This window comes from Fundulus heteroclitus, chromosome 18, assembly GCF_011125445.2.
Source record: "Fundulus heteroclitus isolate FHET01 chromosome 18, MU-UCD_Fhet_4.1, whole genome shotgun sequence".
Taxonomy (NCBI): Eukaryota; Metazoa; Chordata; class Actinopteri; order Cyprinodontiformes; family Fundulidae; genus Fundulus; species Fundulus heteroclitus.
The window spans coordinates 12,082,279-12,106,400 of record NC_046378.1 but is presented as its reverse complement, the minus strand read 5'-3'; the positions used below and the strand labels follow the sequence as shown (position 1 = coordinate 12,106,400).

General features: G+C 40.4%; 1 protein-coding gene across 2 annotated transcripts in view; it reads right to left on the bottom strand.

The window, feature by feature from the left end:
• lekr1 (leucine, glutamate and lysine rich 1) overlaps positions 1-24,122 on the bottom strand; it is a 157,977-nt gene that overhangs the window by 8,209 nt on the left and 125,646 nt on the right. For both annotated transcript variants that reach the window (XM_036149971.1, XM_036149972.1), the window contains exons 9-11: positions 20,656-20,731; positions 13,056-13,220; positions 10,812-11,015 (exon numbers count right to left, since the gene is read on the bottom strand). In XM_036149971.1, coding sequence (XP_036005864.1) covers positions 10,812-11,015; positions 13,056-13,220; positions 20,656-20,731 — 445 coding nt within the window. The remainder of the gene's footprint in view (positions 1-10,811; positions 11,016-13,055; positions 13,221-20,655; positions 20,732-24,122) is intronic.

The following is a 24,122-nucleotide window of genomic DNA, read 5'->3' as shown; positions in this document are numbered from 1 at the left end:
TAAATAACAGCAAGAAAATAAATTACTGCATTTATATTACCTATTTGTGGCCTACTCTAATTGGTCATGTAAACGTTTAAAAACTGTTGTTAAATAAAATCATCTTTTGTAACTAACTATAAGGTTTTAAACATGCTTAAAACCAAAAGGAGGGGTACGAAAAATAAACACAAACTTAATAAACGTGAATATTTTTTATATGAATTAATTTGTAGTTTCTGGAGTTTTTATACTCAGTTGTTGTCATAACCAGGTGATGCAGACATCATCTCTCCTGTATCGGCCAACACATTTACATGCACATTGAGGTTTATGCAGATTAGACAATCATGTCATTCAGCCGTTTTTAGAACAGTACGTACCCGCTTTCTTCATTGAGGAGTTGGCGGCAGTGACTCTGAGTTACACCCAGCTCATTTCCACAAACCTGAATGTGGAAGAGCTGTTACTTAGACTGATGTGGTTGAGGAGTGATTTTCAGCGGTCGATATGCCATGGCACTGTGCTAACATGTGATAAATGCATCCTTCAGCTCTGTGCACCTCACCATTTAACTAGTCAAAGGATTTACTTTAAGAGGGAGGATTTGTTGGCTTTGGGAAAAAAAAACAATGTGGCGGCTTTCTAATGGACATGAATGATGTTGGACAGGATCAATAACCAATACGCAATTAAAAATAATGCATTTCTTAACCTGACTTTTCACATCCATGGTAGTAAACAGGACAAAAAATACAAAAATAAATAAATAAATGGAAGCCCCTTCATCAGGAGGCTTTTTATAAGACTTGCACTAAACCTCTAAAGGCTTTCTTCAAGTAACTTTGAAGTTAAAGTGAGGGTGAGGTTGCGATGCTTAAGAGAGATAATGGAGACTTAAGAAACAGACAGCGAGGGAAAGAAACTTCAGCAACCTGCCACTTCTATGTGAAAATCAATTTTGTGGTGACAGAAAAGGTGGCTGTTCTGAGTAGCACCGGTGACATTAAAAAGAGGGCACAGTCAAAGAGACTCGGTCAGCAAGACCCAAGCGGCAAGCCACCCTAATATAGTCACAGCAACGCTGCATCAAAAGCAGCCAGACTCTGTATGGTAGAGATGCACAAAACCTCTGCATATCTAACAGATAAACATGTTACCTCTATAATTACAGAACAAGTTAAAATCCATTACGTCACTGGAAGCAACATGGGACATATTGGACTGTTTACATCCACAAGACTGCTGACAAATAAAGGTTTTTTTGTGATTCGCTAAAGTGCGATTAGAACCAGCCACACAGAAAATAAAGGATGATACACAGAAGCTGTGCACTTTACATCCCTGGCCAGAAATGGGAAGAAAAGTCATTCTTTCAAGAACTTTCAACACTTCCTGATGAGGTCATATGCCTTTTTCCAACTAACATGGAGCAAGAGGTTATAAATACTGCTTCCTGGCTTATTTAACCACAAACATGTGTCGTATGAATGGTTTACATCACTATGTACATCTGCCATTTGATAATAGACACGTGTTGTTTGCGTCCTCCTGTGATTAAATGTTAAACCTAAACTCTCCAATTCAGCGGCTATAGAGGACTCCAGCAGATGCCCGTTGGCAGTCTCCATGGACTCTTCTTGTAATTAATACCACACTCACAGTAAATGTTTACAGCCATATTTGGAGCATATGTGCATTTAAAACAGCTATAAGGGCAGAGGAGGGGCGCAGGAGGGAGGTTATGGCATCCATTTTGAACCATAAGTGATAATTACAGAATAATGCTCAACATATGCACAGAAGCTCAAGAGGGGGATTCTGAAAATTAGTGACTCGATAGGAGACTAATCTTAAGATTAGTCTCACACAAGATGTTGGTCCTTAAAGAAAGATGTACCAGGTTTTCATTATAAAGCTAAAATCATTACAGACTCATTTGAAAAGAAAAAAATATGCACTGGGATCAGTAATTTAAGCATTTTATTTAGATTTATGCAAAAATAATTGTGATACTTACTCTTCCCTGTAGCTTCTCTGTTGCCTAGCTTGCAGATACCAAGTATTGAAGTGCTCCACATGTTCCAGCAACGTGGACTGTGACCACTTTAACTGGCCATGTTTGATCTTAATGTTATCCCATTAACCAATGTTCTTCGTTCGGCTAAAGGCTGCTCTCTGTTTCAATAGCTCTGTGAACCTGACCATCCATACATCAACGATCCATTGAAAATGGGATTGTTTTTTATGGTTTCTGACAACACATCTAATGACAACGTTTTAATTACGATCTCTGTGCATACAATACTAGAAGAAGAGCTAAAATGGCGTAAATTTCCTACCACTTCACTGGGAGGCAGTTTGTTCCTTGAAACTCAATCACATGTGCATACGTACAAAAAAAAGCTGCCACCACTAGGCCACACTGCGCATGTAACAGGGTTTACCATTCAGGCCGTTACCTTTTTTTCTGTGTACACAACAGAGACCAGGATGTTTTTGAATCCTTTCACTCTGGAACCCATGGGCGAATCGTGCCGTTGTCAGGGAACATGGGTTTACACGAATAGCAGAAAAGCAGCGTGATTTCTAGAATCTTCTTTTGTTCTGGTCCTGTCAATATTTTACTAAGAATGTTAACCAACCTTATTTGGTTACTACGGATCAACTAAAGGGAAATTGAGGGGGGAAAACAGATCAAATTCTTGTGCGCACAACAGATAGTTACTTTTTAGCGATGTTAAAGATGGAAGCCAAAGAAGCTTCTGTTGCACAAACGAAAATATCCAGTGCGCACGAGAAAGTTATTTTTATTTTTCCTTCAGTGTCCCTTTAGGGCTCTGCTGGTTCCCACAAAGTTCTGTTAACGTTTGTTCTCAGTCAATTTTCAATGTTGTTTGAAGATTTGGCATGAAAACCTGATAACTAGCTTTGCAAGAACAATGCTGTGTTTATTTTGTCTAGTTTGTCAGATTCGGAAAATTATGTCACATCCAACGCGTAATCTTGTTGTAAGTCAGACCCATTATTATCACAAAAAGAAAAAAAAACCTGTATTTGGCAAAGAAGTTTTCAGGAAAGAGACAAAATGAAGATTAACATTGGCCTTGTGTTTCCAAGGTGGAGAGCAGCTTGGACTTGTAGTAGAGTTAAGGAGATAACAGGAAGGCAGAACCTATAATTTCCATTTTTTATGCTTTTACCTCTGCTATGCTGGATTTGGAAATGATGGCAGCTTTTGCAACTGTCAGCGTTAAAGTAAGGGAAAACACACAGAGACTGTTAATTAGCTGGTATTTTATGATGGTAAATGAAACAAGTTATTCTAATTGCTTTAGAAAAGTTTAACAAAATTACTTTAGATCAGAAATCCCTAAGGATATACTTAGATTATTAAGTCTTTCTGTATGTTTGTTAATGTATGAAAGAAGTCTAGTCAAGCATTTACTTAGCTTATTCCTTTGTTAATGTCCTATGTCTGTAATGTTTTTGTTCCTGTCTGTAATGATGTACAGCATTTCAATCATCTTGTTACTGAAAAGTGCTATATAAATAAACTTGCCTTGCCTTGCCTAAATAAGTTACATAAGCAGCTCTCTCTGGTGGTAGGATGCTGCCCCTGCTCCCAATATGACTAATTTATGATTGCTCCCGAGAGGAAAGTAAGAATTAGAATATTTTGAATTTTGTTTATTAAACTTCATAAGAAGAAAGCAAAATCAGTGTCAGCAGGTTAGATCGGGAATTGGCCACATATCTCTGATTGTAAATCTCTCAACTACAACTACATCCACAATTGGCAACTTGCTCAAAGCCAATGCCAAAACACAGCAAAGGCAGAAAATGGAGCAAATCAATTGTTAGAACACAGCTCTGATGTTAAACATCTCTAGGGATGTGAGGAAACTAGAGCAATAAGAATCAAAAAGTTGCTTGAATGGTCCAAAATGTGGATTTACATTTAGTTGCAAGAAAATATGTCGTGATTATGTGCAGAAATATTGATAATCCACGTATCAGAACTCTTATATGCAGTAGTTGTGACTGCATTACTTTTCACTCCACCTTGTTTAAGAGCCTCCTTGCTGTGACATTATATACAGACATGTGTTAGACCATGCGCATGTATGCGTGCGCTTTTGTGACGCCAGTTTAAGTGTGGAGATGTAGCCATCATTAGGGGCCCGTGGTGAGAGCAGGATTACAAGGCCATTAGATGGTAGTCACACGCAAACTCACAGAGCTCCTGCTTTTAATGACCACATTCGGCTGGGAACACATACGCACAAGAATACACACACATTTTTGACCTTGTGCGTGCGTGTTTTGTGTAACCCCCCCGTCTTTAGTGAGAGGGTAAGGGTCAGGCGTCTTTTCCTCCAGACACTGTGACCTTTTTCTGTTGTCCTGCTCAACTGCAATAATACGACAGACAGAGGGGAGAGGCCCATGGAGACCGGAGAAGGAGTGGGCGGGTTGAAGACACGGGACAGATGGACAGAATCTGAATGGAAAGAAGAAGGAAAAGACTAAGCAAAGAAATCATGCCATGGAGGTGATGGCTATTGTCTATGCCAACTTGATTTATATAGCACTCTATAACAAACGTGTTGCACCAAAGTGCTGCACAGAAAGAACAATAAAATAATTGCTAGTAACCATTCACAAGGAGGATAAGCCAAAAAAAATAGTTTGCTAAAGAAGCTGGCTGTTCACAAAGCGCTGTATTAAAACATATCACTGAAAAGTTAAGGATGTTAAAAAAAAGTGTGTCAGAAAAGCTGCTCAAGCAACTGGGAAAACTGCAGGCTTGGGAGAATCTTGAAGCAAAGTTTAACAAGTGGACTGCAGCTGGGGCTAGTCGTTTAAAGTCTCCCACACAGACATAACCAGGAAAAAGGGTACAACTGCAACATGCTGTTATGCCAGAGTCAGAGTTCAGCGATAACTGAGTACGAAGCAGCTGGCAAGGTTTTAAATGAAATAAAATTTGGTATTTAATTTAGAAATCAAGTTACCTCAAGTCCAGTGTGAATTTTCAGTAGTAGGGATGAGGCCGATCCAATGCAGTATTGCTGTCCGGTTCCGATACCGAAGTATAACTCCAATTTAACTCGCGGACATTTCCGAACCATAAGCTGAGCCTGTGCTTTAATGTCTTCTGCTGAAAAGTCTCCTGCGTCTCTACTGTCTGCTGCGTTAGCTGTTTGCTAACTGGAGTGGATCTCCTGCAGGGAGCCGGGACTCATAACACGGCTCCTTCCAGGAGATCCATTCCACTGTTAGCAGCCAACTAGCAGAGGTGCATTGATCCAAAGCACTGTGGATAACCAACTTTTAATCTCAACATGTCCGCTGTGTGGACATTTTTCACTCTAGACACCCTGCAAAGCAAGACCGCAACATACAATGTTTACAAAGCCGTTGCACCGAGAGGGGGAAGCTACGTTGTGACCTACAACATGATAAAAAACATCTTACAAAGCCCCCGATGGAAGACCACAGCGATTTCTTAGCCAAGGGGCAGACTCCATGCGCATACAGTGAGCCGTGCAAACTGTCTAAGGACTTCATAGTGGAGCCTACTAATTTCCCACATTACATGCCTACTAGTTTGACTAGGCAGGGAATGGATAGTAGGACGTTTGATGAGCTTGTTGATCGCCTGGCACCGTTTCTTCTCCACCAAGCACCCAACGCACACCTGCCAGTGTGCCGCAGATTGGCTGTGACGCTGAGCATCATCGTGACTGCCTGCTCGGTGTGTTAGCTCACTGTCACATATAAAGCAGTCACGTCAGTACGAGTATGTGGGAGCCTTTAAGTTGCCTGCGGCAGAAATCACTCCTGGAGTCAATCCAAACACAGCAATGGAGATTACTGTGAATGATTACACTTATAGCACAGGTTTTTTTTAACATTTGATATTTGAAAACCTTGATTTGTTAGTATTGAGTGCATAATTGTAGACATGTTTGGGTGATATTTGTGTTTTAAAAAGATTTTTTTTTTATTGGTCCTAATATTTCATATTGTCATTTTCAAGGAACTACTTAAAATCTGTGTGCTTAATCTAAATATGAATTTCACCCTTTTGTAATAAATAATGAAAATAAACTTTTCAGCAATGTTCTCACCTATTGAGATCCAGCCGAGATACGCACAATTATCCATTAAAAATCTAAAATATTTGTCTTGCAGCAGGGGCCTTAAAAATCCTCATCTACACACACACACACACACACACACACACACACACACACACACACACACATATATATATACTGCATGGTTTTGGAAGAAACATACTCGAAAATCTGCAATACATTTGTTGCATTCATTCGGTAAAATTTACTATTTAAAAATACAACCAACTTTGCGATTAACTCATTTCCATCGAGTAAGCAAACAAAAACCAGTCCTGTAGGCAGCGTTCGAAAACCCATTGACACACAGCGTAACGCGAGACGAACATCCAAATCTATCAACGCAGCAGGAGTCGATGTTGGACGAAAAACTGCCGATCCAGTGAGATTCCCATTAGGAGTCTGCAATTCACAAGACGTTTCATCTCGTGGACAGAAATCCATAAACACAACTCTGGCGCCTCTGCTAAAGGATGAAAAGTGGCTTCGACCTGATTTTTGTTGTTGTTGTTCAGTCTTAGAGTGACGCGTAATTCCCGAGAGAATGATCATTATTTTGATGTCTGGAAAAACAGATAGGTGAAAGGTCACTGATGTCCTTCAGCAGTTGAGGAAAATGCTCCGACTGTGACACAGTAGCTTAGCAACAGAGCAATATCACAAGGTCAGGATCAAAACCAAGTTATCTCCAACACGGTCACAGATCAATACGGCTGAAGGAAAAACACAATAAAAGAGATGAACCAGATACAAGCTGGGATGGATAATTAAAGATGTAATTAAGAACAGGAGAAGATGGAAGGAATAGAAAGGAAAAAGAGTGAAAGAAGGAAAGGTTATTTGAAGAGATTATGCCAATAGATCTGCATCGACTTCTGTCGTAGCATGGTAAAGGAAATGGGCTGTTTAAACGAGATGAGAAAGATGAGGGTGGCGGTGGTGAGGGGGGGGGGGGGAGACGTTGAGCTGAGGGCCTACGACTGACATAAAGGAGCATGTCAGCTGTGAAATTGACATCGGGGCACCTTGAACTGGCTGAACCGTTCTGGACAGGCAGTCTGAAAGAGGCGGATGGAGAGCAGAGAGCGAAGGCTGTTAAAAGGCTGTCAGACTACAACGCTACAAAGCTCAGCTGCATGAATGTGGGAGGGAGGGGAGGGGCGATGTAAGGTAATGATCAAATGATGACAAGATGATAGGAGGCAGATGAGAGATTTAGTAACCTTTACAGGCTACCGTGGGATGATGCCGTTTCTGTGACTCAGCCATCAAATCAACAGTTTTTATGTAAACAAAGAAATAATCTAACGTCTGAAACTCTTAACTTAGTTCTCTGTGGCCAACCAATCCGCATCCCTGGTAAAGATGTGTAAAGAGTTAGCTATTTTTTTTCATTGCGTTACTCTGAAAAACAGTTTGAATAATTCAGTTCAGAGAAAACATTGGACAATATATATTTTCAACAAAATCCCTGACGTAACAACTATCATACAAATGTAACTGAAGCCCTTTTCTAAGTCGATCGCCGTTTCTAGGAAATTTTAATCAGTGATCCATGGCTTCCCTGGGCAAGAAGTATGACACAACATAAGCCCCTTTATGTTATACATTTTTTAAAAAGGTGAAGAAAAGAAAATGTGCCCTTTGCATTATACTTCTCTGCAGATCAACGCAATAGTTAAGTAGATTCAGCATAAAAAATAAGTCAAAGTGTGTCAAACAAGGTTGTATAAAGAACTACGTTTTTTTTGCCACCATGAACAGTGAGCAGGGCAATAAGGTAGGTAAAACATCTCCAAAGCTCACTGTTGAAGAAGGAGGGCACAGAGTGTCATCCTAGTGCAAACATGTCTTCTTAATAACCATTAGACGCTTTCTAGCATGTTAATTGGACGTCTGTCCAACCATCCCAAATGTAAACACCTTTTGCCCACTGTTAATTATGGCGGAGGATCTGGGATGCTGTGGGTCTGTTTCTTTTTCAAAAGTCCTGGGAACCTTGTCAGAGAGCGCGGCATCATGAGCTCTTTGTAGTAACAAGAGATAAGCTTGGATAAGGTGGTGAACGAGGGAAGAGAACATCAGACAGGGCCCAGGATAAACTCAAATTGTTTGCAAAGATGATTTGGTCAAAGATCCTCCTCTCTGCTTGCTCCGACCCTGAAACATTATAGGTGAAGACTAACTGAAGTAATTATAACCAATAAATGTAGTGCCAGTGATTTTGGTAAAAGAAATATTCTGACATGTTTTTTTTTCTTTTCTTCCGACCCCAGTAAGAAAGTGTTGTTAGGACTGCAGGGTTCTTCTCCCGGTGGGGTCATTTCCGCTTGCATTTTGCTGGTTTTCCTTCTGCTTGTGGGTTCTCTCTGAATTCCCTACTCCCAAAGTCCAAAAGTATGAAAGTTAGGTTATCTGGTTAACTTCTCCCTAAGAGTGAGCGTGTGGGTACATGTTGGTTTGTCCTGTGTGTCCACGTGTTGCCCTCTGATGGTTTGAAGACTTCTCCAATGGTGTACTCCATTTATTGCACTAGCATTACATCTGCAATAAATGAAAAATGTGTTTTAAACTTTTTTAGATATTTATGTCAGGGATGCCAATATATGCAGATTTGGAAGGGGAATTTGGATCCAGAGCTTTTGGATGTAATTAACAAAATGCAGTGAAGAGTGGGAGCAAAATCCATTTTCCTGAAAGATCTTCTGCCTGTCATGTATAATCCCCCATGTTTTACAAATGAATTCAATGTGACAGATTTACAGTTTTTTTTTTTTATAGAAGACATGACATTCTGTTCAGCCATGCGTTCCGATTCAAGACTTTAAATTTTTTTGTACTCATCAGCCGGTTCTCATAGAATTTTAAATGAATATACAGTAAAAAATATGCACACTGAAATGCGAGCGGTGCCCATCCAACGGAGAAAACTCTTAATCTGCACTTCTGCCACTGTGCGCAGTCAGAGCTTTTCAGTTCACCGTTTTGGTTTTGGTTTGATGTTTTTGCGACTTCAGTGTTTTGGTTTGTCCCACAGCTCTCAAAGACTGTTTTCTAAAGCCACAGTGTGTAACTGCTGTCAGCAAAAAACAGAGCCGAAGGGAGCAAACATTCAAAATGCTTTTGCAAGGTTACGGGGTAAACACAAGGACGGCTCACGCAAGGTATCCAATCAAGTTAAAATAATAAAAAAACAAAACCCCTGAACTACCAGGATTGCATGCTCCTTAAGCTTTAGATGCATGCAGATATTCCTTATATTCTTCATCATTGAAAACTTGACAGTAGTATCAAAATGACATGAGATGACCGTTGACCACAGTCATGCTGGAAAAGAAAAGCTTCTGGTGTATATGTGTAAAAAAATAACCAAAAAAAACATGGTGCTAGAGCATATGCAGTCAGTTGCATTGCTTTTGGGCGAGGTGACAAGAGGGACAAGCAGATCAGAAATTCTCAGGTGCAGCTGCAGGAACAAAGAAATGTAATTTCAGTTTCAGTGCTACAATGCGGCAGATAATTTATGAAGCGAGAGAGGGAAAGCTTGGCTAGCGCTCGCACAGGGTAGCAGGTCCAAAAAAATGAGACGTCTGCTTGTTTGCATGGGATTGTGCGTGTGTTTGTGTGCGTTAGTGGTTAGATAGCTGATGCATGGCGTGACTGCAGCCCTCACACTCTTCCTTTCACATCAGACATGGTAAACACATTCGCTGCAAATATCTACCAAATGTACGGCTGCCTCTCACTTTAGCAAGATGCCCCGAAGAGTTTTGTCTTTGTTGTTCGCTCATACGTTTTCCTCCCAAATCGCTTTCACCAACTCCCTCACACAAACATACATGCAAAGCGGCTCTGCCTCACTCCCTACGAACCGTTTAAATGTAAATCCCATCTTGTTCCCTTTGATGTCCTTCCATCTTCTCACGTTTTATCGCTTCGCTCAGAAAACGAGCTGCATGTGGACGCTGCTGGCACAGAGATGCATCGCTGCAGACTCTGCTGCTGAGGCAAACGTGAACTCTGTCTGCGGCGCTCTCGGCTTTTGGTCCATTAAAAAGTCCCTCACTTTGTTTCGTCTACAGTCACACTCCCGGAGATACACAGCGGCTAAATTTATTCTAAGCGTTGGGTGACTGGTGCTGGCACAGAAAGACACTAGTGGGAAATACCAGGCAGATGAAAATGTCCTTTAAGTCACTCTGACTTCCTAAGCAACTGGAACACGCTTTGGAGAAACGGTAGTGACACATACGTGCTGACATGCTGTGCCTTGATGAAGCTCTTTATATCCTCCATTTCACATTTTGTCCCACATTTTGACAACAAACATCAATGTACTTTATTGGGATTTCTGCCAGTTTGTGCTCCGCAACTTTCCAGATTTCTCCTTACTGGAACTTTTATTGTGAAATCTGCGCACTCTTGTGTGCATGAGGCCCCTGATCACGGCACCTCCTTCCGTATATTCGCCGTGGCTCATGGCAAACTTTAAACACCAGGCATGTTTTTTTTTCCAGATAGTTATAGTAAAAAATAAATCAAATACAAAAAAAGAGTCACATACTAATTTTTGTCGGTCTATTACACAAAATTGCAATAAAATAGGCTGATGTTTGTGGTTGTGCCGTGACAAAAAGTGAAAAGTTTAGACAGTATGAATACTTCTGAAAAGCAATGCATACCTACCTCTTCTTTGAGTGCAGCATTCTTCTCACTCATCAAGGTTAGCTCAGCTTTAGCTTGACTCAGCTCTTGCGCCTCCTGTCGGTGTGCCTCCTTCTCTCTCCTCTCCCTCGCTGCCTCTTGTGTCCTCCTCTCATCCTCTCTGCATTTCTTCTCCTGCTGAAGCTCCTCTCTCAGACACTGCAACTCCAGCCTTCTCTCCTCCAGCTAAGAAAAAGGGGGGATGATTTCAGATAGTACATTATAGACACTTAGTCCCCATCTTCACCACATTTCAGAAGAATTCTTCTTCTGGTTGCTCTATTTTTTTTTTTTGCAGATTAAAACATTATTTGAAGATCACAGTAAAAGCGAAATCACATTGAGTTCATCTGTTTTAGAGGGCGTCAGTGTTTTCTGTGACCACGATTAGTCTTTGCACAGGTAGTGAGTAGGAGGGAATCTGCAGTGAAAAACACTGCAGGAACAGAAGGAGGAATTAAGCATTTCTCCACAAACTGGAAATATATTGTCTGACAAATGAGTGGTCGCATTCCTGCTAAAACTTCAGTGCGCTTCCTTGTTACTCATACATTCATGCCGTGGGTGGATATATATTTCACAATGTAGGAGGGCTGTTTGCGTGTCTCTTTCTGCAGTCTCACCTCCGCTGTCTGGATTTAAAATCTCTTGCAAACCACACAGAATAATCATGCTGTCTGCATGCAAGTGTGTGTGCTGCAAGAACGCCGAGAGTCATGCAAGGTAAATACCCCCACAGGGACTGCACAGACAAATGATGAGGGAAGCTGTTGGAGGGAAGTTAGAGCAGCTGCTTCTCAGTTCAAACACGTCCTTAATGAAGAGTAAACTGAACTGTTTGGACCTTATTGATTTAAAGTAGGCGGCATCGCAAAAAGAGCTTCAAGCTGTGCTAAACTTTATAAAATTTTAAAGCTGCCGTCAGATGGGACATCTGCTTAGGTGATACCCAGCTCAATTAAAATGTCACCTAATTAAAGCAGCCCCTGGTGACGTTTAGCCACTGGGGGCGCTAGACTTGTATCTTCCAGGTTTAGTGGCCCTTAAGGCCGTGCTTTGAAATCTGATACCAGACCGCTTTGGACCAGCAGATTGAGAAGTCACGGAGTTGTCAAGCTTTGTAGAACCGGAATGAAGTGCAGACAAGAGCTTGGGAGTCGCATGTTGGTTAGTGGTGTTTATTCAAAATAACACAAGGCTTACAGAGAGTCAGGGGAAACCAGGAATCAGCAGCATAGATGAGACCAGAACGGAGTTGATGCATGAATGAAGACGGACAACCTGAGAGCGTGGACTAAATATAAAGGGGACGAGACAGAGGGAAACAATAGGGTAGTAATTAGGCACAGGTGAACCGAGGGATACAATCAGGCTGAAGAAAAGGAAGAGTAATGAACCGGCAGGTGCAGGGAATTAATAGAACTACAGGAAACAGATAATGGACCAGACATGGGGAAGAATCCTACTAAACTAAGAAAGAACAGAACTGCAGAAATAACAAGTCAGAACAGAAACCGGATACAAGAATCTAATAAACCCCAAAGAGATAACTAATCAGGTAACACAGAAATAGATCTGATTACAGAAGAAACCTAACGGGAGCTCAATCTAACAATCAAGATTGTCTAAAACCTAATGTTGAAAGAATGCGAATAAAGGAAGATAAACATAGAATAAGGGGCTAACAGAACAACTAAACTTATATTAAACCTAACTACTGACAGAAAGCTAAACAGGTGACAAAAACAGTGATCTAGTGGTGAACAATAAACAGACTGCAGGATCCCCAGGGGGCTAAACTAAGTAATCCCACCCCTGGGGATCCTAACAGGAGACAAGGCCACATTCACCCCTCTAGATTTAATCCTACATCAGACAACCAAAAATATGCCTGATCAGGTGAGGGTTATATCTGTTTTGTTTTGTTTCCGTAACCTACAATGGTTCATGTGACCTAGAGCGCCTCTTTAAGTCACACGACCCATTCAGCGACGGATCCGACCCTCTCACCTTGCATAGGCAAGTTTTTTGAGAGGGGCAACCTGCACTGAGCCTCCCAAGTGCTGTATATTGCCCAGAAAAAAATCATTTAACACTGCTCAAATTAAGCTAATACTTGGGTCAAAACTTACATGGTGCTGCTTTAAGAAAGAAGGCAAAATGTCCCAAATGGCGTTCTGCATGTTGGATTTTTTTAGTCATTTACATACGAACTCAGTTGTGCACCTTCAAGTGAAGCTGTGAATTTTCTTGTTGACACTGAGTAATCAACGTCTGGCTCTTCTCCCTCTCCGTCTTCAGCTCTAGATCAGCCTCCCTTCGAAGCTCCTGCAACTGCTCCTGTAGGCGCAGAGCACTCTGAGACTTTTGCTCTTCCAGAGCAGAAGCCAGCTGCAAAAAAACAAAAACACAGTGCAGTAGGAGTCCATTTTATGTATTAAATTAATTTTCATAAACTACAATAACAACAAGACAGAAGCTTTAAGTTAATATTACAGATTGACCAAAAATAAACAACAGCCATACATTCTGCTACTCAGCAACGCATATAAAGGACCAGGCAAAGACCATAAATATCATACTTGTCTAGAGGGAAGTATAAACTTCCAATTTTAAATTTCTTATCATTATCATATATGTTATATGAATTTTGGGCCTTAACAATGCATTTAAGCTGTAATTTTTTTCAGGACAGAGCGACTACACAGCGTTAACTTCAATAAGTTTTAAAATCATGAATTTCGTGCAGAAGTTTGAATTTATTGGGAATTTCCTCTGATCCACAAAGAGTCAAAGAACATACAGGTGCCAACATATGAACTAATGTTTGGATAAATATCCCTTAACAAGTTGCATCTTGGCCACATGTTTTTCTAACCATTGACAATGGTCTGGGATGATTCTGGCAGGGTATCTGACAACTCATCCAAAATTGTAGCATTCTTTTTTTTGCTTGCAAAGGATAACTACACAGCAAAATGCCATCACTTTTCGAAGGAACGTGTCTAATGAAGAAGTATATAACTCACAGCTTTATAATGCTATAAGCAAGAAAACGTTTTGATTCGCTGGACGTGCTCTCTGCAATTTTGCTCCTACGCAACACTGGCAGTGTAACAAGTCCCCAGCGTGATACTACCTCCACCATGCTTGATAATGTCAACGTGGACAGTGAACCCAGTGTTTTAGGATCTTATGACTGGTTTGAGAAATGTAAGAAAATGGTGTATCCTGGAACGTTCCTTAAGTGTTCTAATTAACTGCCTCTGATCTGAAGAGGATGGTTTGTGTCAGATTGTTGAAAAGTAGACAAAGTCGGTTATCGTTGCAAAACACTGGTTTGTAAAATGTAAAAAGCAGGCTAACATTCAGCTTCTGGACTGGCCCAGATCACAACCATTAAAAAAAGAAGATCATGGACTAGCTTAAAAGCTTTATTTACAGCTCCAATCACAGGTTGATTGGAGCTTTACATAGATCTGAAGAAAAACTTTGAAAATGCTGACCCTTTAAAATACATTAGTGTTAACCTCAAAACACTCAAGACAATCAACTCATAGTCTGCCAAATAACGACTAAAATGTAATTGTTTAGTCTGTAACAATGCAAGTCCTCAGAATGTGAGGCCTTGTCATTAAACTCTTCCAAAGGAAAATGGTTTGCCTCATAAAACAACACGATTTGTCTCCAGACAGCAAAGCCCTGTGTTGTATATTTTTACTCAGGCTCAGCCCAGGCCACCTTTTTTTTTTAACCCCCACCAGCATGGGAGGTCGGAGAAACTCGGTGTTAGTGCCACAGGCCAACACCGTTGTGATTGTGTTAATCTGTGTGCGTGATTGTGTGCACTTGTGAATGCAAGTGTGAAAAAAAAAAAATTGTGGATGTGGGTGTCGGAGGAAAAAAACAACAAAGTGGCGTGTGACAATGAGTATATGTGACCCAGTGCGTGCATGCGTGTTATGGTTTGGGTTTGAGAAACTGTATGAGAGAGTAAGATTGCGTGCGTTGGATGAAATAAGAAAGCACCACTTCCTCTTCGCTGGTTGAAATGTACGTGTGAGGAGCATGGATGGTTTGTGTGCGTAAGCTCTGTGCGTGTGTGTACACAGCTGCAGGTTGTATTTGAAAAGAGCAGCAGAGTGGCCACTTCCTTTCCTTGGGTTATAAACCCGTATCAAGTCAGGAAGCCCATGATGAGAAATAACCTGCTTGGATGTCTATCAGTGTGGGAGATGTTGAGTGTTTTCTGTGTCAGCTTCGAGCTTCACACGTATATGTGTTGGTGTGTTGGTCTGTGACATTTTAACATCTAGATGGGAAAGTTGTTGGCAAACCAAACAAGTCTGGTTTGATCTAAATGTAGGAAATGTGCGACACGGCAGAATGAGTTAAATCGGTTCACACTGACTCAGACGCTTCATGGACATCGTTTAGTGTGCAGTTACACACCAAACTCCATGGCTTCCCATCTGTTTTTCTCTCCAGCCAGCTAAGTGACAATTTCTCCACACATCTAACAACTGAAACCAGATACTTACCCATTATACCCTGTATAAAACGACACATTAACCATTTCTTTCTCTGATGTTAAATCAGAATTTTTTTTAGCTTTATGTAACCCAGGGTAAAATCTATATGTATATCTACATTTCTTTCCCCTAGATCTGTGTTTTCTAAATTCCCACTTTCTGTTGTCCTTGAACGCCACTTAAGTTATGTGCTTACATTGATCACGTGTTAGTTGACTTTCACATAAGTCAAGTGACCACGCTTACCCAATGATATGCTGTGGAACAACTGTACAAGCTGCGTTCACTTTGTCTCAAGCAGATGAATGGGGGAAGCCAACAGGTAGCCGTCACCAGACTGACAACCAGCGGACACAAAGGTGTTTACAGCCATGGAATGTGAGATTATTATGGAATTGGCCGGGTGAACTTGGACGTTTAATTGGCTGAATTGGATTTCCTGACCAACAGTCCAGAGGTTTGTGGATGGTGAGCTGAGCAACTGGTTTGCTAGGAGTACAGAACGCCAGCCTAAAACTGAACTGCCCTGTGGTCTGGGAGGACGCTGAGCCCCATTTCACCAAACCAGCATAAAACGGCTTTTGTTTTCTTCCCCTTGGACTCATATGATATCTATGAGGCATGGTCGCTGTGTCAAGTCACTTCTCACCTGGCACAATTTGATGGATATCTCTTTTGGACCGGGATCTGCATCATTTCAATTTCCCTTATAAGAACTTCTAAGTGCACTTAATAACTGTTGTAGCAACTTGTATGTCATTTATTTGGTATTTGGTACTTTGTTGTGCTTATTTATTTCATATATTTTTTGTCACTATTTTCTTTGTTGTTATACATGGTACCATTTGAAGAATAGGTCAGTCTCTGTATCATTAATTACTCCTCCAGCTCCAGTGGACAAACTTAGTTGTCTGGGTTTTAGCCTGGCTACTCACTATTCTTTATTATGATAGCATAAAAAATAAGCTTATAGAACATTACATTTAGGTCAGTTATTTTTTTTATATTTACTAAATGCTGGAATGAGACAATTTTTTAAATTACTTTCTTCAAATTAAGACGTTTACCCAATAACATTTAGTTAAGAATTATGAGATTACGGCTGCTGAAACTGCAGAAAGCAGGTAACAACAGATAAACCACGGGCACTGGAGACTCAGAGGCGGACATACTTAGATAGGACATAATGACTGATTAAGGGTAAATGGGTCACTTTGGTCACATCCAGAATGTAGTTTGATATTCTCCACCAATGACATGCGAGGACACTGATGTCATATGGTACACCCCCTTTCAGGGATGTACACACTTGGTTCTATATATTACTTACATAACAGATGATGAGGACTCTCCATTTTCTGTTCTTACCTGTCTCGGATGGTTTTATGTACGAGAGTCCAGTACTGAAGCTGTAAACATCCCTCTGCCTTGTTAGATTAAATATGTTAAGTAGTTCCTGTTTCAAGAGTCTTTTTATTACTACCCAAGTCTACAATAGAGAAGACCACTTTTTTCATTAAAAACACCTGAGAGAACTGCAACAGGGTGCGGTTAATTCTAACAATCTAACAATTTGAAAACGTAATGATGATGGAATGGTCATGTGAGCTTCTTATCGGTTATTTAACAATACTCTAATTGAATTTTAAGGCATTAATTCAAAAGTACTACTTCCTTAATAATGATCTTTATTTGTCATTGCAGCATACACTCCAATGAAATTTGTTCTCTGCATTTCAGAGAACATACCTTAGGGAGAAGTGAGCTGCCACTGGGTGGTGTCAAGGGAGCGTTCTGGGACTCTTGCTCAGAGAGTGGCAGTCTGTGTGACTTGAACCCAGAACCTTGCAGTTTCTCCAGGACACAAACACCCTGCTTTCTAACCACTAGGCCACCATTGCCCCTTGATTTCCTGTCCTTGTGTGACCAGAAATCCAGGAAGATATCAGGGTGAGAACAGGGGACCTCCATCCCCGAAGGTGCCACATTAATCTGCTTCATCAATTCTCAGACTCAGACTCGGAGGGGGGGGGGGGCAGGGGGTTCAGTGTGGACCCTTTGCTTCCGCTGCAGGATTCTGGGTGTGCCATTGGGTTGTATGCCGTCTTGGTAGAGTGTTATCTGCCCTTGTTCCACTTCCCGGAGTGGTGGGCCTGTGGCTCCCAGGGGTGTGCTGAGCTGACTGGGAACTACAGGGGTTGGGTAACTGTCAAACCCAACCCTGCATATAATATAATGTGAATATTACATTAAAATATTTAAAGCAAATAGTTTTAAATACAAACATGTTAGCTCACTGAAAAGTATGTTCTGTACTGTACATGAAACCACAGCACATGAAGTACATACACTGAATACTGAGTTATTTTGCATGAATTAGTGCATCAACGCGGAGTGAAAAGGAGGTTATCAGCCTTTGGCTCTGCTGAGGAGTTAAACCCAGGTTCCTTTGATAGCGGTCTTCAGCTTAACCTGGATCATTAGGGCTGGTGTCACTCATCTTCCTCTTGACAATACTCCAAAGAGTCTATGTAATGTTTAGAGCAGGTCAGTTTGCTGGCAACACTGACACTATGCCCATCTAAAAAGGTATTGCTATTTTTGGCAGAGTAGGCAGGTGCTAAATCCTGCTTGAAAATGAAATCAGCGTCTCCATAAAACTTGACAGCAGATGGAAGCTGGAAGTGCTCTAAAATCCCCCGGTAAGCTGTTCTGAATTTGGACTTCATAAAACACAGCGGACCAAAACCAGGAGATGACAGCCCTACCAAAATCATCACTGACTGTGGAAACTTCTCGCTGAAATGCAAGCTACTTGGACTCTGTGCCACTCCAGACTCTGGGAACTTAATGCCTTTCGAATCTCCCCTTTATTGGACTCAATGGAAATACTCTTCAGTCTATCCCTTTAGGTTTATATTAAAAAATAATTTTTCATGACCTACGTATTCTAGTTTTATTAGACACTGAAAATTTGATTTTTAATTAGCTGACAGTCATAATCATCAAGACAAACAGAACATCTGAAACATATGTGTTTGTGTGTAATGATTTTACTACATCATAGTTGAGTTTCACTTCTGGAATTAAATTACTGAAATGAAGGCGCTTGTCAACATTTTTCTTAAGTATTTAGTAGTTAGTTTAGTAGTATTAAGTAGACAATATGTCTCGCTCCCGCAGCATCTGAAAATAATGTTTTTAGGAAGTAGAAAAAAAAGTGCCATCCTTTAGTTGAACATCTATGGTAGTAGCAAATGTTTAAACAAACAGCTCTTGAGAAATCCACTTAGGGCATTTTTTTAAAGGGTTAAATAGTGCTGCTCTGGCTGTTTTACACAGATTTGATGAAAGCAATGACAGCAAACTCTCTTAGCGACAGGCTACTAGTAACAGTGGCTTAAAACAGTTTTCTGTTACATGTAGACCAAACTGTGGTGTATCCCATAAGAGTAGAACTTTTCTTTGCCAGGATAATTCATAACTAGGAGATACGTGTCTTAAGAAAATAAAAATCTCTATTGAATGGTACTTGAATGAAAATGGGGCAAAAAAACGGGCAAAGTCCAAAGAAAAATCTGAAAGACCCTTGGAGAACCGAATCAAAAAACGATTGACATGTCTTTGAAATATTGCAAAAAAAAAAAAAAAAAAAAAAACATCTGCTTTCTGCTTTCAAACATAAACCAATGAGGGATAACTAGATCTTTGGATGTTAGACTTTTTCTTTTCTTGTGAAACATCCTCTGTGGGGTGATGTAAAGTGAAACCTAGTCCCTCCTGCTGCCAGACATTACAGACACACTACAACACTGCTGCCTAATTGTCAGCGTGTGAGTATGCGCTCATATTTGTGTACATTCAGTTTATGAAACAGACCGTCTCAGAGCCTCTTAATCTCATCCACATTTGGTCTTGGGATTCTCCCCATTTCAACTCCTCTGAACTGGGACAATGACTTGGATGCGGTCCTAAACGTCTGTTTACATCAGTGTAAACCGATACAGCCGCAGTCATAGCTCTCAGCCCAGGTTCGTTACAGCTCGTCATGCATTAGAGCATTGCATGATAGACATTACATCTCTACAGTAAGATCACATCATGCAAGTTTTAATCAGTTACCCGTGTCTAACTTCTCTTAATCTACTGCATTTTATGACAGACCATCTGGTGCAGTGTTTATGTATATTCTATTTGTTTTTGCAAGGTAAGCCAGCCACTTTGTATTTTTTAGACATCAGATTAGCAGAACATATGGCAAAATGGGAAATTTTTACCTTTTCACACACATAAGCCCCTTTCACACTTCAACCATACCCAATAATCTACTGGTAATTTCCTGAGTCAGGATTGTGTGTGAATAAAGTCAGAACTGGTTTACCGGGTAAAACTGACCTGGCAATTTGCCAGGTCAATACATAGTATCAAACCTGGTCATTTACCGGGGCCGCGCTAGTGTGAATAAAGCCATTACGTTATTGGATAAGGCGTAATTATGTAAGACGTTTGTACTGACTCGTTGCCTAACAACGATCCTAACATCTGCTACAACAGCATCGCTGACAAACGGCAACATTTTATCAAGCAAGCAGGCAAGTTTTTAATGATGGCTGGAAACTGGTCGGACCGGGAAATAAAAGAAGAGTCCGCGCAGAGAGTGAAATAGTATGCCAGCTGTCAGGTACTGTCTGGGAAGCCTTGTTTGTTGTGGCTAATCAATTCAGTTCAATTTCAATTCAATTTTATTTATATAGCGCCAATTCATGAAACACGTCATCTCAAGGCACTTTACAAAGTCAAATTCAATCAGATTATACAGATTGGTCAAAAATTTCCTATATAAGGGAACCAGTTGATTGCATCAAAGTCCCGACAAGCAGCATTTACTCCTGGGGAACCGTAGAGCCACAGGGAGAGTCGTCTGCATTGTACATGGCTTTGCAGCAATCCCTTATACTGAGCAAGCATGAAGCGACAGCGGAAAGAAAAACTCCCCATTAACAGGAATCAGCTATTTGACAGACAAAATCGTCTGTCAAATCAAGCTAACCTTTAGAGGTTAGCTTGATCAGTTAAAGCTATATCCCTTGCATTACTGTCACCTACAGGTGATATTCAGTAAATTCATTTGACCGTTGGCGGTTTAAGTGCGAAAAGCGCTGACCTGGTAAATTTACTGTGAAAGGCGCTAATTCTTGTATGAGCCGGGAATGTGGTCACAGTAAATTACTGGGACTTATGTGTAAAAGGGGCTTAAGTTCCCTTCTTGTTCTTAAAATGGTCAAGATGCTCACCTTCGAGGCAAGTTCTTTGCTGTGGTTGTTCTTCATGCTGGTCATGGCTCTGTCATGAGAACCAATCAAAATATCTCTGCAGAAACACAAAACGCAGAGTTACATAATTTAAATTGCACACACCACTGTGAACTTTATATACGTGTGGGCTGGCCAGCATTAGAGACTCGTAGACTCACTCACTGGTATATGATCATTTATAAGGGTATTTTGCGTCTGCTCCCCTCATACCTCTGTGAGTACATTCAACCAAGAGCAGCTGGACTGTATTCTCTACGTTCTCAAGAGTCTCTGCTTCTGTCTGTGTCTAGTATCTGCACTGAAGCTGGAAAGACAGCTTTTCAGTACTCTGCTCCCACAGCATGGAACAATCTTCAGAAAGACTGGAAGTTGAAGGATTTGATTCCGATCGGACATTTTAAACGATTGCTCAAAAGTTTGGAAATGAGGTCTATGGGTTGTAACTGTTTTCTGAAATTGTAATTTAGATAGATGTTATTGTAAACTGTAATGTAATTTGTAATTTAATCTTTTGCCGCTATCTTGGCCAGGACTCCCTTAAAAAAGAGATTGTTAATCTCAACAGGACTTTTCCTGGTTAAATAAAGGAATAAATAAAAAAAAAAAAATAAGTGCTTCTTGTTACAACAAACATTATTTACCTTCTGTGGCACATTTCCAAATTATCTAAATAAAATGTCAATACTGAACAAACAGGGAAATATAAATGTAGCATCAGACTGACTAAGTCTGAATCCATGTTTAAATAGGAAATACCCCAGGGATAAATAAATCATAACCCTACTTGATATGTCAGAAGTAAATAGCCATCTCCTTCTATAACTAGATGGAAGTCTGCTGTACAGTGTTGAAGATAAAATAAGACATACGCTGTAACTGAATGCTTTTTACTCTGTTCCTTTACGGACTCCTGCAGCGGCAGGATTAAACAGAGTGATCAAAGCCCAGGCAGAAAGAAACAAAAAGATTTGAACAAAACAGTAGTGAATTAGCTGTGTAACACACAAGCGAATAGTTACCAGGAAAAGAAAGGACGCTCCCTGTAAGTTGTAGTTTTTAAGTGCTGACGCTACCATTAAAATGCTGCAGTGAAAAATCAACACTCATTTATCCAGGTAACATTTTTCCAATCAATTCTTGTCTGATTTAGGTGGTCATGTTTGAATGATAACCCCATCATTCTGTTCTAAGGTTATGGGAGTTTTCCATGGCCCCTGTCTACCCCGCATCACTCTACTCGTCCTGCCCAAGCTCCTACCCCTTTTGGTTTTCAACAGACCCGATAAAGTGGTGGCTTTAAGCACCACCTTTCTCATATTGAGTTGGCCGGCTGGCCACACCCACAACCAATCAGCGGTGGCTGGCTGGCCACACCCATGGCCAATCACTGACTAGCAGTCTGCTCACGTAAGAGTTCTGTTCTACTCGATAACCGCCGCAATCTCCTGATTAGGGTCGAAAAAAATCCAGCCAGGTGGGGAACAAAGCCCGCCAAAAATCTCACAAAGTGCACAGGTGGTGTCAAGTACAACCCAGTGGAGTCAGTGGAAAAGTCCCATTAGTCATCTGACGCTGGAGCCCATCAGTTTCAAGGTTTGACATGTTGTGGGTATAGACATGTTTTTTTTTTTTTTTTTTGGTTGTAACGAGGGGTTAGTGGAGCTAATGTTGCCTTTTGTCCTCTCCAACCAGCCTGAATTTTCTGCTCTGACATCAATAAGGCCTTTTCATCCACACAACTGGATATTTTCTATTACTCAGAGTCCATTCTGTTAACTCATGGGCTTTATGCGTTTGAAAATCCAAGTAGATCAGCAACGTCTGAAATCCTCAGATCTTCGTCATTTTGATGCTCCCTCTTTACTTCGGCAAGTCATCTTCACTGTGTCTGGATACCTTAATGCATTGAGTTCATAGCAGCACATCACTGACTCGGCTGTTTGTGTTAACCAGCAACCGAACAGAGGGTCCAGTGTGTGTTGGTTGAGCACATCTTTTTGTTGATTTTAGTATTGAATTTATTAACTTCAATGTAGCATCAATTTGCCTGATCTTAAATGACTTGTTTGAACAAAAACAGGCACCACTGTACAATAAGGCTTCCTTGATAGAGGCTTCTAAAAGGTTTGTAGACAGATTATAATTCTAATCTGTAAACTCTTCATAAATCATTAATAAGTGTTTATTATGCATTAATAAAGGGTGAGAAAGAGACAATGCTGACCGTTTCTTGCCAAATAGTGAGCCAAATCTATATTTGGATAAAAGGTTGTACTTTAGACTGGAATATTTAGTATAGCAACTCTAGATAAAATATAAAGAATTTGAAACGTTTTAGCCACATATAGATTTGGGTCACTATTTGGCAATAAACTGGTCAGTTTTATCTCTTTTTTGTCTCTTCTCTTTCTTGCCCTTTATTAGTGCATAAGAAACAGTAACTAATTATTTATATTCTCTTTAAAGATTAATTAATAACATATCTACAAACCATTTATAAGCCTTTATAAAGGGAGCCTAATTGTAAAGTGGTACCCAAAATCATAATGAAGACACAATAAGGAAAAGATTATGAGCATATGAACAAAACGAAAGGAAAGACAGAAAGAGAGCTGGAGATAGCCAGAAAGAAAAAAAAACCTTATTGAGTTGTTGATCCTCTGCACAAATATACTGTGTCATTTCAGCAGCTGGTCTGGCTGATAAAATGTGAAGGAGAATGAATCTTAGAGGACAAGCTGAGGAGCTGGCTGCTTTTAGGAAATGTTTAGACACTTTGTTTTGCTGGAAAATACTTTTAAGCAAGCTGCCAAATAATATCTGGGATGAACATTTAGTGAAAACAATCACTGTATTAAATACATATCAGTCTTGTGTTTTAGCAAAGTTATGTGTAAACATAGTTAGAAAGACTATGCACAGAACCTTGCAAAAGTATTCATACGCCTTCAACTTTTCAAATTTTATCACATTACAATCCGTAATTTTAAAATATTTTATTGGGATTTTACGAGACACCAAAAACACATGGTCCACTATAGTACATTTCAGTTTCAACACATTTTGACAAATACAAAATTGAAAAGTGTGGCTTTCATTTGCATTCAGTCCTTCCTATTCATATACCCCTAAATAAAATCCCTGTATAACCAATCTATTTGGCTGGCACGCAAAGCGCTTTGTGAAGTAAAAAAAGAAAAAAAAAAACACCATCACAGCACATCACCCTGAGCACACCCACAGTGAAATACAACACTGCAACACTGGCTTTTTCATGCAGCAAATACGTGTTTTGTTTAGCAGAGAGGCAAAAGCTGGCCATAACGGCTGGTATGATGGATGGATTTAACTATACCAGCGGTTTGCAACTCCAGTCCTCCAGTGCCACAGTCCTGCAACATTTGGATGAATCCCTGCTCCAACACATCTGAATCAAAAGGCTAAAT